General features: G+C 39.5%; 1 protein-coding gene across 1 annotated transcript in view; it reads right to left on the reverse strand.

Annotated features, from left to right (window-relative positions):
* Nucleotides 1–14,203: 14,203 nt before the first annotated feature.
* LOC115459006 (polyamine deacetylase HDAC10-like) overlaps nt 14,204–14,737 on the reverse strand; it is a gene marked incomplete at its 5' end in the record, with an annotated part of 43,020 nt that continues 42,486 nt past the window's right edge. The window contains 1 exon segment of the mRNA XM_030188869.1: nt 14,204–14,730. Within this exon segment, the coding sequence (XP_030044729.1) occupies nt 14,723–14,730 (8 nt within the window).

A 14,737-nucleotide genomic window follows, 5' to 3' on the forward strand; every position in this document is an offset into this window, starting at 1 on the left:
GTTTGCTCACTGTGCTCCTTTCTTTGCGCATGTCAGAATAACAGAGGTTTTCAAGAGTACTGTGCTTTGCTTTTTATTACATCACCCAATCTGTTAATCAAGAACTAGAAAAAAAAAAATATATCACATAGTATCCACACAAATGTAAATTAGAACAAGCAACTTAGCATTCCTTCTACAAGGACAGCATTAAAAAGGCGTTAAAAAAACTATTTGCAGTGCTACAAGATGCAGAGTAGTGCAAGAGTACTGAGCAACCTAGGCAAACTTCCAGACTTTTCCCCTCAAAGACATTATGCTTTCAAATATTAAGTTGTGTGTGTGTGTGTATATGTGTCACAGACACAAATAATGAGGGCAAAAATTGCCCACCTGTCCTGGAAATAAAAATAGGTTTGATGGTTCCATAAGTTTGGGTGGCTATCAAAATCTATTTTATTTACTTATTGTGATTTATTAACCGCCTTTATGAAGAAATCAACTACTGTTTTGCTTTGACTGCAGCTGCTCTTTGTTGCGCCCACCCCACCCCCCAAGAGTCTGCTTCCCCTTGGTGCCCTCCTAGTTTTGCCTAATGGCTGGGTCAGCCCTGACAAGATGGAAAAGCAGTCTGAAAGGTGAAACTTGGGATATCAAACAGAATCTAATGGATATGGAAATACAAAAAAATAAGCTCTCATAGGGGTCCTCAAATGCAGTCCTTGATGCCCACAACCCAGCCCGGTTTTCAGGATTTCCACAATGAATATGTATGAGATCTATTCACATGCAATGGAAGCAGAGAATGTAAATAGATCTCATACATACTCATTGTGGGAATCCTGAAAACCAGACTGCTTTGTACACCTCGAGAACTGGATTTGAGGACCCTCGCGCGCTCTAAAGAATAAGTGAAAGATACCAAGTCACAGAACTCAGCTGCCCTCACATGTATGTGGGGACCGGTCTTGTCTCCTTCCTCCTCCCCTCCCCCTCCCTCCCTATCCGCGTTTCGACAGCCCCCCACCCCCCCGGGGGGGTCAAGCTCATAGTTGAGGTTGCCCACCAACAATTCTCCGCAGCTTTGCAGGCATCCATTCCCAGCCCGCCCTGCCGGAAACAGGAATTAGCATCAGAGGAAGAGGAGGCGGAGCCTGTAGCTATGCTAGGTGCTAGCTAGTGTCACGCGCGATCTCGAAGAGCAGTACAGAGCTGCATAGGAATAGGATTTGCGGGAATTCTCAGCAACTAATTACCTACCTAACCAGGGTCCAAGACGTCCAAGCACCGCTTCCTTCAAGGAGGTGTAATAGACAGGAGTGGAAGTGAGCCTATCTAGCCCACTGTAAGCAAGGAAGCCAATTAGGTTGATCTCTGTTTCCACTCCGCTGTGTAGCCGTCGTTTCTAGTACACTCAAAGGAAGCAAACCTATGAGCTTCTGCATCCATGTTGTCGTCCATCTGTAACAAGTCTAAAGCTTTCAGTTGGATAGGTAGTGCCTTAAAAGGTGGAGGACAAGAGGTTTGGCTTTGGTTTTTTTACTTATTGGACAGCTTTTTAATTTATTTGAAAGGTTCCCATATATAGATATAAAATCATTAAATAAAAACTGAATATCACTAAATTAGCTTCAAACGTTATTGTAGCTGCTGGAAACAGCACTAATAAAGGCTGCATTTTGTGCTCATTTTTCTATACTGTTCTATACAATACAGTAACACATGGCCAAATTTCAGTGAGGATATCCTGTTTACTGATGGGTTCATCTTAACTGTTGTTGTAACCTGCCTTGGGAAGCCTGGTGTTATAAACTTTCCTTTCATTGGGGCATATCTGGAATCACATCTTCTGTTTTGTATAAGTTTACCCTTTAGATACACAAATTGATTATTCTGTTTTTAACATGTTTCAGGGGCAAGTGGTTTTATAAGTCAAAATAAAAATAAATATTTTGTTTCATGCAGATCTCTTTTGTTTAAACAACTAAATGGGATATAAGCTGCAGATTCCCTCACCTTGCAACACTGAATCATACCGTTTTTTTTAAATCAGTCTACTCTCTTGCTATAATATTGCCTGTATGTGCACGGTCTTTTTAAAGACCCCCATAGAGCTTTCAATGTTTATCATCACCGACACTCAATTGTTTAAACGCTACAACAACAGACTCCTGAGATAGGCATCTTGCATGCCAAAACACGGTTGCCGTGTCGAGTCCATGTACAATCCTTATATACATTTGAAGAATAAAGTGGATTGGTTGAACCAGAAGTTTGCTTTGGTTGAACCAGAGGTTTTCTTACCTGTCCTTCTTTTCCCCAATTTTGCACTTCCTATAAGCCCCTACTGCAGTCCATTGGTTTTCTTATATTTTGTTCTTGTGATGACTTATACTGTGCCAAAACAGAAAACTCTTATCTCTATCTGGTTGGTAATAAAAGGAGCTCATTATGAACACTATCCACCCTAAAAGGTTGTTTTGTGGTTGTACATGAGGAATTGTGATATTGAATAAATATGTGTATGTTTGTGTCTCTAGTCATGCATCCAACGTTTATATAATCCTTTCAAGAAAGCCAGTTAATCATTTAACTTATTAGTGGAATATAACCACAGAGGCATGGTATGGTATGGTTGCATTTTCAATATGGTAATATTAGGGCCCAGCTAAGGAGCAGGTTATTCATTGGACCAAACTTACTTTCCTTGTGCCATCACTATCCAGTGGGCAATCAGCTTCTTAAAATGTGGAGAATAAAGGATTTTTGTTTTTTTTACATTTAAATCACACATTATCCCAAGCAAAGCTGGGTTCAATGTGGCTTACATTTGAAAATACAGTGAGACAGAATAATAGAATTCAGCTATATCATGGGAGCAAATAAATGGTTATGTCTGAAAACATTTAACAAAGTTGAGATTAGCATGTATACCTAACTGGGCATTTAAAAGTTTATCCTTTAATGATGCCACATGTTCAGAAATCATAGCCATAAGTATAGGCTGTTATTCAAAGATTATCACATGCACTCACCAGAACAGGCATCCATCACACTGCAAAAGTAAACAACAACTTCTACAGAGTACATCCAACAATTTAATTTTTATTTCCTTATTTCCATCTTCCAAAATTCCAGACAGCAGATGTACAGATCAGCAGGACCCAAAGCACTCCAAAACAAAGTAAAGTCAGAAACAATACAGTTTGCAATACAATACCTGATTGTTCAACCACCCTTAGGATTCACCTTTGGATTCAAAAAGCAAAACTATGTGTATGCAAAGTCTGGATAAACAAATTATAATAATCAAAGTTTAAAGCAAATGCTCATAATATGTAATATGTGGTAGTAATAATGAAACAATGATGGAATATTTACAGTAAGCAGCCTGAGGCAACAGATTTGTTTTCCACTGAGCATAATTAACTTTGTATGAACTTGGCTACTAATACTGTGCGGGACTGGACAATTTTGGCATATTTAGACTGACTCTGGATGTCTGCCCTCATTCTTTTAATATCTTTCTTTTAAATAGTAGAAATAAACAATATTAAGTGCATTTGTATAATGTATTACTTCAATCCACAAAACAAAAGGAGCAAGTTCCCACAAAACATATTTCTCTTTTGATCTAGGCACAGGAAAAAAAAAGATTTTAAATGTTCCCAGGTTTCAACCTAATTCATGTTAAATGTGGGATATATTTTTATTTTATTTATTTTTGTTACATTTGTACCCTGTGCTTTCCCACTCATGGCAGGCTCAATGTGGCTTACATGGGGCAATGGAGGGTTAAGTGACTTGCCCAGAGTCACAAGGAGCTGTCTGTGCTGGGAATTGAACTCAGTTCCTCAGGACCAAAGTCCACCACCCTAACCACTAGGCCACTCCTCCACTGCCATAAATAATTAAATAAATAGATAGATAGAAACTCTGAATGTTTTGCACCTGATTCTTATAACATGATGTCTGTTTTAGTGGTCCTTTACCAGAAGAAAAAAAATCTCTGCACAAATATAACACATGCTAAGGTGTCCCTATAACCAGCCCCTCCAAATGACACACTGATTACAATTAATAATAAATTACTACTCTACCTATGAAAAGTTATTCTGTTATTATACTTCCTCTGTGTACATTCATATGCTGCAGAAGCTGGCATGTTTGAAAATATAAGTGAGATTAAATAAAAATGCTACCAACAATAACGACAACATGGATGCAGCAACTCACAGGTTTGTTTTGAGTGTACTAGAGATGACAGCTGTGCGGGGAAGTGGAAACAGAGATTAACCTAATTGGTTTCAATGTGTTGATGTCACTTCGTCTCCTGTCTATTAAATCTCCTTGGCTTCCACCTCCCTTCAGCAATTCAATGTAGCTGCACTTTGTGCCCAGGCTGATGCAGCAAAGCTCACACCAAGGACATTGGACAAAGCCACATTGAGCCTGCAAAGAGGTGGGAAAATGTGGGATACAAATGCAATAAATAAATAAAAAATAAAGAAAAGGAAACAGCATGAGCCTATCTGGCCCATTATGTGGGCTGAAGCCAGTAGGCAGAGCTTGTCACCCAAAACAATAGTAAACGCTATTCAAAACAATAGCAAACACACTTATTAGAAAAAGCGGACAGGACTGCCTATGAATGGTTCATCTGTAAAAAGGCTAAAGCTGTTCCAGTTGGATAGGCAGTGCATTAAAAGGTGGCAGATAAAGGATTTTTTTTAATTTGACAGCTTTATTTACTTGAAAGCTTCTCCTATATAGATATATATCATGAAATTATATTGAAAATCACTAAAATAGCATAAAAATTATTGTAGCTAGTAGAAACAGAAATATTTTGTGTTCATTTTTCTACACTGTTCTATAGAATGCAGTAATACATGGCCAAATTTCAGTGAGGATATCCTGTTTCCTGATGGGTTCATCTTAACTGTTATTGTAATCTGCTCCCAGGTTTCAATTTAATTAAATGCCCTCCCATGTGGTGGTGGTGGAGATGAAAACGGTAACGGAATTCAAAAATGCATAGGATAAACATAAAGGAATCCTGTTCAGAAGGAATGGATCCTCAGAAGCTTAGCGGAGATTGGGTGGCAGCACTGGTGGTTGGGAGGCGGGGCTAATACTGGGCAGACTTCTACGTTCTGTGCCTTGAAAATGGTTGATACAAATCAAGGTCAGGTATACATATAAAGTAGTGCATATGAGTTTATCTTGTTGGGCAGACTGGATGGACCATACAGGTCTTTTTCTGCCGTCACCTACTATGTTACTATGAAATAAAAAAATAAAAAAAAGCTTTGTACTTAAAAATAAAAACTCTGAATGTTGAGCACCTGATTTGCATAACATGATGTCTGTTTTGGTGGCCCTTTACCGGGTGAAAAAATCTCAGCACCAATACGATGCCTGCTAGGGTGTCCTTATAACCAGCCCCTCCAAATGACACAATGTTTACTATTTAGGACACATTACTACTCTAACCAATGAAAGGTTATTCTGTTGGGATAGTTCCTCTGTGTACATCCATATGCTCCACAAGCCAGCATGTTTCTAAATATAACTCAGATAAAATAACAATGACAATGTGAATACAATATTATTAAAGACTGGATAATTGATGCTCAAGCAATACACCCAAGAATTTCATAGAATTCATTGTTTGGCAATTCTCGCTTTTCAACAGAATGTCCTCTCATGTTAAAGGTAATCAATTAGATATATTAGCAACAAAATTTACAGACCCAACTACTTTTTTCATCTCAGATTTTCATTGGACCCCAATACCTTGGTCAGATCACAGTAGCCTCTTTTTTTTAATTGCACTGGAAGGAAATTAATTGTCATTCCAAATCCCAAAATTTGTTACATTCCTTTAAAACAAGAGGTAAAATTGACCTTTTAAAATTCTGGCCCAATGAGTCATTCACTACATTACTTATCTCAAACCATTCCCTGAGTTTCATTCACCAATGGAATAATACTTGTAAAGCAGTCCTTGATGTTATTGCACCTGTGACTGTCAAATCTCATCCAAATAGATTATCTCGGTTCAATGATGATCTTTTACAAATGAAACATAACTGCAGGAGACAGGAGAAAATTTGGGCTAAGGACAAATCCACTGAAGAATGGATTGCTTGGAAAAAACTTGAAAATCTACAAAGGTATGATCTCCAAAGCGAAAACCTTCTACTATTCCAAATTAATTTGGTGATACAGTAGTCAACCTGAGAAAACTTTACACATTAGTTAATAGTTTATTAAACACTCAACTAATAACCAATTCAAATGATCCCACACCTACTGCCAACCACTTGGCTACTTATTTTAAACAGAAAATAGCTAAAATCTGACTACAACTTAATAATACCCCTTCATCTATAGGCTATTTCCTCTATTTACATGATCCTTTACTGCCTCATTCTCAAGCAAATAGAATCTGGTCCATTTTTTAACCAATCACTACTGATCAGGTCAATCATTTTATTTATTTATTTATTGCATTTGTATCCCACATTTTCCCACCTTTTTGCGGGTTCAGTGTGGCTTACAATATGAGTTGAATGTTGGAAATACAATTTGTTTCATGCATTATGAAAATATACAAATTCACATTGTCTGCTTGATATATGCCCTACTTATCTCAAGTCAGTTCACTGCATTAACCACTAGGAGTAGCATAGTGGTTAGTGCAGTGGACTTTGATCCTGGGGAACTGAATTCAATTCCCACTATAGCTCCTTGTGACTCTGGGCAAGTCACTTAACCCTCCATTGCCCCTGGTGCAAAATAAGTACCTGAATATATGTAAATCGCTTTGAATGTAGTTGCAAAAACCTCAGAAAGACGGTATATCAAGTCCCATTTCCCTTCCCCTTACATCATTGCACTCAAATCTTACTTTGATGTTGTCTCAAGGTTTCTTTCCGACAATATTATTTTGACTCCTATATCTAAAAATATCAAAACCAGCCCAAGTTTAGTTTCCAACTATAGACCAATAGCCTCAATTCTTCTTCTTGTTAAAGTAATGGAAGGACTTGTCATGCGCCAGCTTCATGACATTTTGCATAGTTCACAATCTGGTTTTAGGCTCTCTTACAGTACAGAAACTGTGCTTACTACCCTCTTAGCTAACTTTAGGAGAGAATTAAGTTTTGGCAACAAAATATTGATACTTCAGTTTGATCTATCCAGTGCCTTTGATTCTGTTGATCATAATATTCTTTTAAATATTCTTGACTATTACAGAATCTATGGAGTTGTCCTGAAATGGTTTTCTAGTCTTCTTAAGATCTAGGTTATATCAAGTCAAAAAATCAGGTGTACTTTCTTCCACTTGGTCCCCTGGCTGTGGGGTACCTCCGGGTTCCCCTCTTTACCCCATCTTGTTTAACATTATGATGATACCTCTTGGTCATCTTTAAAAAAAAAAAAACAAGGTCTTTTGACGTACACATATACTGATAATATCACCATTTATATCCCATTCTCTAAGGAATTACTTGACATAACTCACATGATTAGTCTAGGTATAAAACTTATGGAATCATAGGCTTCTAATTTCAAACTAAAACTTAACACAGATAAAACTACATTTCTAATTATAACTAGCCCACACCATCCTATGAATCTTAGTAACTTTACTATTAAGAACAAAACCTATTCCCTTGAGTCATCAATGAAAATTTTGGGAGTCACAATAGATTGTTTCCTCACCCTTGAAAACCAAGTCTCTAAGTTGACCTCTAGTGTCTTTCACTCACTTTGGAAGGTAAAGAGATTGAGGCCATTTTTCTCTAAATCTGTCTTTCGTACTTTGGTTCAATCCCTTGTCCTCACCAAATTCGACTATTGCAATTCCATCTATGCTGGACTTAAAGGTGGTCTTCTAAAAAAATTACAAACACCTCAAAATACTGCTCATTGCCTTATATGTAGATCTCCTCGCTTTGCCAAAGCCACTCCTCTTTTATATGAGCTACATTGGTTACCAATAAGAGAATATCTTTCAAATTATGCATTTTCATTCACCAAATCCTGATTGATCAAGCCCCATCATATATGAATAACCTTATTGAATTACCCCCTCGTAATGCTGTATAATCTAGAGAATATATTATCTTACAATTCCCAATCTGTAAGAATGTGATATAAAAACAATTCATTCTGCTAATTTCTCCTATCAAGGCACCAAAATTTGGAATTCTCTTCCTAAATCAATCAAGTTTACAGATGATTACCTTTTAGAAGTCTTCTAAAAACACGTCTTCAGTCTGGCCTTTCAGAATACAAAGAACTCTATTTGAATTTTACCCACATCCTTTTCTTTAATCTTGTTTCCCATCTAGTCCTGCCTAATTATGCTCTCACCTATTCACCTTTAATTATTCGTTTGGCTTTGAGATAGTCTAAATCCCTGGTAACTTACTGCACATGTATTAATTTGATTCTTGAAGTTATTATAATTTGTGTTATATTCTGTACATTATTAAGTTTTATTCACTTTATTGTTTGCAAGCCACATTGAACTTGAGTCTATTTCGGGATAATGTGGGGTATAAATGTCATGAATAAACAAACAAACAGCTTCCTTGTTTTGTGTGAGTGTATCAATATGGTGGCTGCTTGGGGAAACCAGCTTCAGCCATGTGATGTCATGCTGCTCCTGTTCTTTCTCCAACCTCCTTAGCTCACACTAGTACATTCATGGACCAGCAGCACCAGAGGTCAGCTGATCTACTGGTTGACTAATTGCTGGAAGCACTGCTGCAAAAATGGGCACCTTTGGAGAAGCAAAGTGCTTGTTTAAAAAAAAAAAAAGAATAAATTGATTAAAATTAAATGGAAGAACACTGGAGGTTTTTTATGCCTATGATTGCAATTAAGCCCAATGTAGACCAAGCTAAATCTGGTCCAGGCTTGCTGAGGCTTTTTCCTCTGTGTGAATTTCAGTACTTTTCTTCATGTCAGTGATTAATGTAAGGGTATATACGTTGTATTGGTTGTTATGAAAAAATGTTCACCATTTTGTTACATTGCAGTGGCTATAACATAGGATTTCTTCACCCCTAAAGCAGCTTTGGTGAAAAAGGATTCCCTGTTGGGTATTGGAATTAAGCCCTCAGTGAGAGGGGCATACTTGCTGTACCTGAATGTAGGTCACTTTGATCTATTCCTGCCTGCACAGCATAACTCTAGCTTCAACATGACCAGTCCAAGGGTATCTGATAATCTGAACAAACCATCAGTTATGCAGTCTCTCCATCAAGAGATGCAGCTCAAGGACCCATGGTGTTCAGTGGCTTCCTTTCTCTTCCCTACCCCCTCCGGGGAATCACAAGTGGAGGAGTCAGAGCATATCTAAGACTTGCCATGGTTGGCATGGAGTCTTGAGCATCTGCACATGCTCAAGGCCTGTCAGGTCCCCCCTCCCCCCAAAAAAACAAACAAACAAAAACAGACAGTTGGAAGAATGAGACCTGGCAGGCTTTCAGCACATGCAGATGCTCAAGGCCCCCACTGGCCATAATGAGCATGTTGCAGACATACAGCCCCCTTAACTATGCTGCCTTAGATGGATGGTAGTCCTCATAGTGGTTAGGCCAGCTCTGAGATTTACCATATGGATTGTATAGGAGCCTCCTGTCACACAATATCTGCTCTGCAGCTCATAACAAGAGAAGATTTTCCTGACTGAAGAGAATCAAGTTAAGAGCCATGCAACAGAAAGAATTCACTGAGGGAGAATGGGAAAGACCTGATTTGGAGTTCAGGACAGTTGAATATAAAACACTGGGGGATTGGTGGCTGACACACGGGAGGCCCTGCTGCAGGAGAGAGGCGCAGCCAAGGTCAGGGGCAGATTGCCCTATTGGGAGGGAAAAGAGAATCCTGCATCCCAGTGGCTACTGATGTAAACAAACTGCAGAACGTCTGTCCTTGTAAAGGTGCAGGGTATGCAGGATAGTAGTAGCAGCCAGCCCAATAGTCTTTGTGCCTTTAAGAAGGCAGAGAGGATGTACTGCTGCTGCAGTCTGTATCAATTGCAGGTATGGTTTATGCAGCTTGAAGTGGGGTATAGAGCAATTGCAAGTAGTGTCTGAAGCAAGAGAGGATGCATCAAGTGTAAGTGGGAAGGGGAAGCAGACAGGATATTCACACCATTGCAATGGTTAGCCACAATCCATCCCTGGCTGGTCTGGTAGGGGTAAGAAAGTGTAGGAAACATATAAGACACCTAGACAAGCAAGAAGCAGATGTAGAAAGGGAGGCAGCAAGAAGTTAAAAGGAAACTTGCACCACAGTTTAAGTGGTCATGCCCAGCATCAACTCCTCCTTTTCCTACCTCCTTATACCATCATTTCTTCTTCCTTCTTCTACCTTCCCCATGTGTCCAGGAACTGACTCTGCAGCGCAGTCGCTGCTACTGGTGCACTGCCCTGGCCCATGCAGACTTGGCTTGTAATTCTACAGCAGAGAGTATGGCTGGTGCAGGGCTTTGAATATCTGTGCATGCTCATGGTCTGCTGAATCCTACCCCTTCCAAATTTCCTGTCCTGACTTTAGTGCAGCCCACTCTCTTTCAGCCCCCCCCCCCATACTGCCCTAGGCAGAGGCCTAGTCTGCCTAATGGATAGGCCGGCCCTGTCTCAAAACTCTTATTTATGCTTTTCTTCTCTTTCAGAGCCAATGTTAAGACATGCACAAACTCAGAGCAAAAAATGGGAAGGGGCCCCAAAGCCCATCTTTCAGTTTAGGACAATTACGGAGACCCAGTGCAAGTGCCCTGGTTGCCACCACCTAATGCTGGGCCCTACTATCTTTCACAGAAAATGCCACCAGTATCAGAAAGTATATTTTAAATATTTAGATTGAGTGGGGAAGTGGCCTAGTGGTTACAGCACCTGTCTTGCAATCCAGAGGTGGCCGGTTCAAATCCCACCACTGCTCCTTGTGATCTTGGGCAAGTCACTTAACCCTCCATTGCCTCAGGTACAAACTTAGATTGTGAGCACTCCTGGGACAGAGAAATATCCAGAGTACCTGAATGTAACTCACCTTGAGCTACTACTGAAAAAGGTGTGAGCAAAATCTAAATAAATAAACTGAATGAGGGGTAGATGCATCAAGCAAACGTAAAAAAATCAGAAACGTAAAAACCTTTACCGAATCTCAAATAACGAAGCATGCTCCAAAAACACAGCCCCAAAAAGTTTGGTGCGGTATTGGAAAGAACGATGCACTAATCCCCGTCGGTAATTGGCTCGTAAAGCATGCTTTTTCTTCCTGTGTCCGCCCTCCTCTGATGTCAGTTATCTACGTAGATAGCTGACGTCAGAGGAGGGCGGACACTGGAAGAAAAAGGAGACATCGGAGGAGACATAAGAGCTAAAGAATAGCTGATCCATCCTGTGCAGTGCCTTCAAACATAGGTGAGAGGCGCTGCACCGGCCATTATGGTGGAGGGGGGGTCCGGTGGGGGGGGGGGGGAGCGGCGGGGACGAAACCGGGGGGGGGGGGGGGCACGGAGGTGGAGGAGGGCAGGAGGCGGAGCATTGCCGACTAAAGAAGAGAGACACAGGAAGGGAGGGGGAGCCCAGCAACTGCAAAGGTTTGATTTTTAAAAGCTTTTATTTCACAAACGGAGCAGCGGGGACTTTGGGGGGGGGGGGGGCCCAGGGAAGCAGGGAGCCACTTTTCTTTTAAAACATGCCAGCAATTTGGTTTTTCATCGTGCAGGGGGCAGTGGGGAGATGACAGCTCAGGCTTTAACGACAGGTCTGAGCTGACGTTAAATTTCTGGTGGTAAGAATCGTTGCTATCGTCGGTATGGTTAGTGCATTCTGAATTGTCTACATTTCAATGGTAGTTTCTCATTTGCATTCCAGTTTCGTTAGCTGCTACTACCGTCGAAAAATAGGCTTTAGTGCATGGAAAGGATAGGAAATTCTTCCTTAAGGGCTCATTTAACGATGAAAAACGTTTAGTGCATCTGCCCCTGAGTCCCTTGAAGATTCTTTTCTTTTCACAGGATTAACAATGACACCAATCAGGTAATTACACTTATTAGAGCAGGAGCCAAGTGAGTGTGGACCTGCAAAAATGCCACCAGCCTCTATCATTTCAGTAAGCCAACCAACAGTTTAAAAGATGTTACATGTCACTAAACAAGTGTCTTATCTTTTAATGCATTTATGGCCAGAAGCGTCTTTTAGAGTACATGGGGTGCCAACTTGAATATATCAAGTTCTTTTTCAGAACAAATCTCTCTCTTCTTCTGGCCCTTTTCTTCTTTAGCAACGGTTTACCTTTACAAAAATCAATTGCACAGATCTGTAGTAGGCTGTGTGTATCCAATGCACATCTGCCACTACTTCTCTCTGCCAACTCCAGCTCCGCCCTTTTTGCCTCGCCTCACCCCATGCTTGGAATAATCTCCCTGAGCCCATACGCCAGGCCCCCTCCCTGCCCATCTTCAAATCCTTGCTCAAAGCCCACCTCTTCAATGTCGCCTTCGGCACCTAACCACTATACCTCTATTCAAGAAATCTAGACTGCACCAACTTGACATTTCGTCCTTTAGATTGTAAGCTCCTTTGAGCAGGGACTGTCCTTTTTGTTAAATAGTACAGCGCTGTGTAACCCTAGTAGCGCTCTAGAAATATTAAGTAGTAGTAGTAGTACTTCTTTCTAATACAGATATTGTCTTTTTTATATCCAAAAGTCCCAGATCTAAAATCATAATGCACGAATACCAGTGTTTCACAGTAACTATGTAAATGTAACCAGTTACTGTACTTAAGATTTGTTACTTTTACTTGTAAAGTAGTACAGGATAACATTTGTTTCTTTTACTTCTACCGAAGTAATAATTTTACCAATTTTTGCTACTTTTATTCAGTTACATCTGATGCTTGCTGTTAAAAATAAAAAGTAAAAGTTGAAAAGCAGACCTAAATGATAATTCTTCAGTAAACCAAATGAAAACCTGGAACAGGATTTTATCATTTCAAATCTCATCATGCAAACAGTGAATCATCCCATGTAAAATGTTGCTGTTCAGCTAACACAGTCTATGAGAATGGTGCCGTTGCTTGTGTTCACTGAACTGGTTACTGCTCTCCAGTCAACAGAACAGAACAGTGGTGAGTTAGGTCACTTTGAAGCGGAATGAAGCTGAAGCTGGTTGCAATTCTTGGAGAAGTCATGTCATTACCACAACAGATTGCTGATCATCTCATGAAACATTTTACATTGGGGTGACTGTCCACTGGATTGGTAAAGTCTTTAAAGAGGAAGTCATCTTGCCTGGTCTTAAGACTGAAGGGTTCCTACACATTTAAGTTCTTGCAATAGCTGAAGAATTCAAATAGAGTTTGCCATCAGATATAAAGTTGTTATAACAACAGACAATGATTACAACTTTGAGAAAGCTGCCTCTGTAACTGGATGCGACAATGATAAGGATGAAGATGAAAATGTAAGTGATGAATTAGACAGCATTACTTGTAATGCTGATGATAACGACAATGATGATGATAAAGTATTCTTTGCTATATGAAGTCAAGTGTTCAGAGAGAAATTATCTTGATCAATATCTGCAGATCCTGTCAGAAGACATCAATAGTGTTGCAGCCTGGCCTGATTTGAAGGAACTTTTTAAATCAGACTGAACACTCCCCTTCCTGCCAGTGCAGTTGCTGGACACTGTTTTAGCTGTGCTGGACCTGCATGAGTGACAGTCAGTCATTTTCAGAATTTAGTTTTACTTAAAGCAAAGTGGACTCAATTGTAGAGCAATAAAGTCATTGGGATAAAAATGACAACAATACTTGCATTCATTGTAGTTGCAGTACTCTCGCTTTTTACTAAAAAAAAGTATTATATTAGGCAATAACTTTTTTTTACCTTCACTTAAGTAAATTTAATGGTTTCTTTACTGTACTTTTACTTAAATAAAAGTAAATATATATTTTAGTACTTAAGTACTTGAACCTAGTACTTTGCACAACACTGCTGAATAAGAATGTTTTATATTTACGTTATCCTTGCATGATAATTATTTTCTGTAAAAACCTTTATCCAAGCACTTCTATTTGTCTTCCTGGGGAATAATGGAGAAATCACAAGTGGAGAGAGAAAAAAAGGTGGTGGTGTAGGAATGTACAAGAAGCAGGTTCATAGAGGATCAAAGTGTATTTTTAAAAAAAATCTGTTGAATTTCTTCTTGCTGGTATCAGACAAGCCTTCACAATGGGTAAAGCATGTTTCAAACAGGAGTCCATGCCTGGGTACCTCTGCCCAATCTCACAAATGCTTTCTGGGAGCAAAATAGCATATTAGCTTGTGAAAGCATATTCAATAACTGAAAATAAAACCAGTTTATTTTCTTTGGAACCCGGTGGAAGCAAACTGAAACTGTGGGTATTACAAACTTTGTCAAGTTACTGTGGGCTAGGTGCTGTATTTGTAATCAAAAAAAGCATCCTAGAACAGATGAGGTATTTGAACATTGTCCGGAGTATTTCAGAAGCCACATGGCAGGCAGCTAGTTGATACAGTTCACCTAGCAATTTCTTCTTTGTTAATTAAAAAATATTTTCATCACGATACCACCAAATAAATGTTCTCTCTCCCTCCTCCATCTATATAGACCTTTGCTTTTTGACCATGTTTTTCCATTCATGTTTTATTCTTCAGCCAGGTTGCCCAAAATCATAGCCCATTAGTTAACTGAAAA

Source organism: Microcaecilia unicolor, unplaced genomic scaffold (assembly GCF_901765095.1).
Source record: "Microcaecilia unicolor unplaced genomic scaffold, aMicUni1.1, whole genome shotgun sequence".
NCBI classification, from domain to species: Eukaryota; Metazoa; Chordata; class Amphibia; order Gymnophiona; family Siphonopidae; genus Microcaecilia; species Microcaecilia unicolor.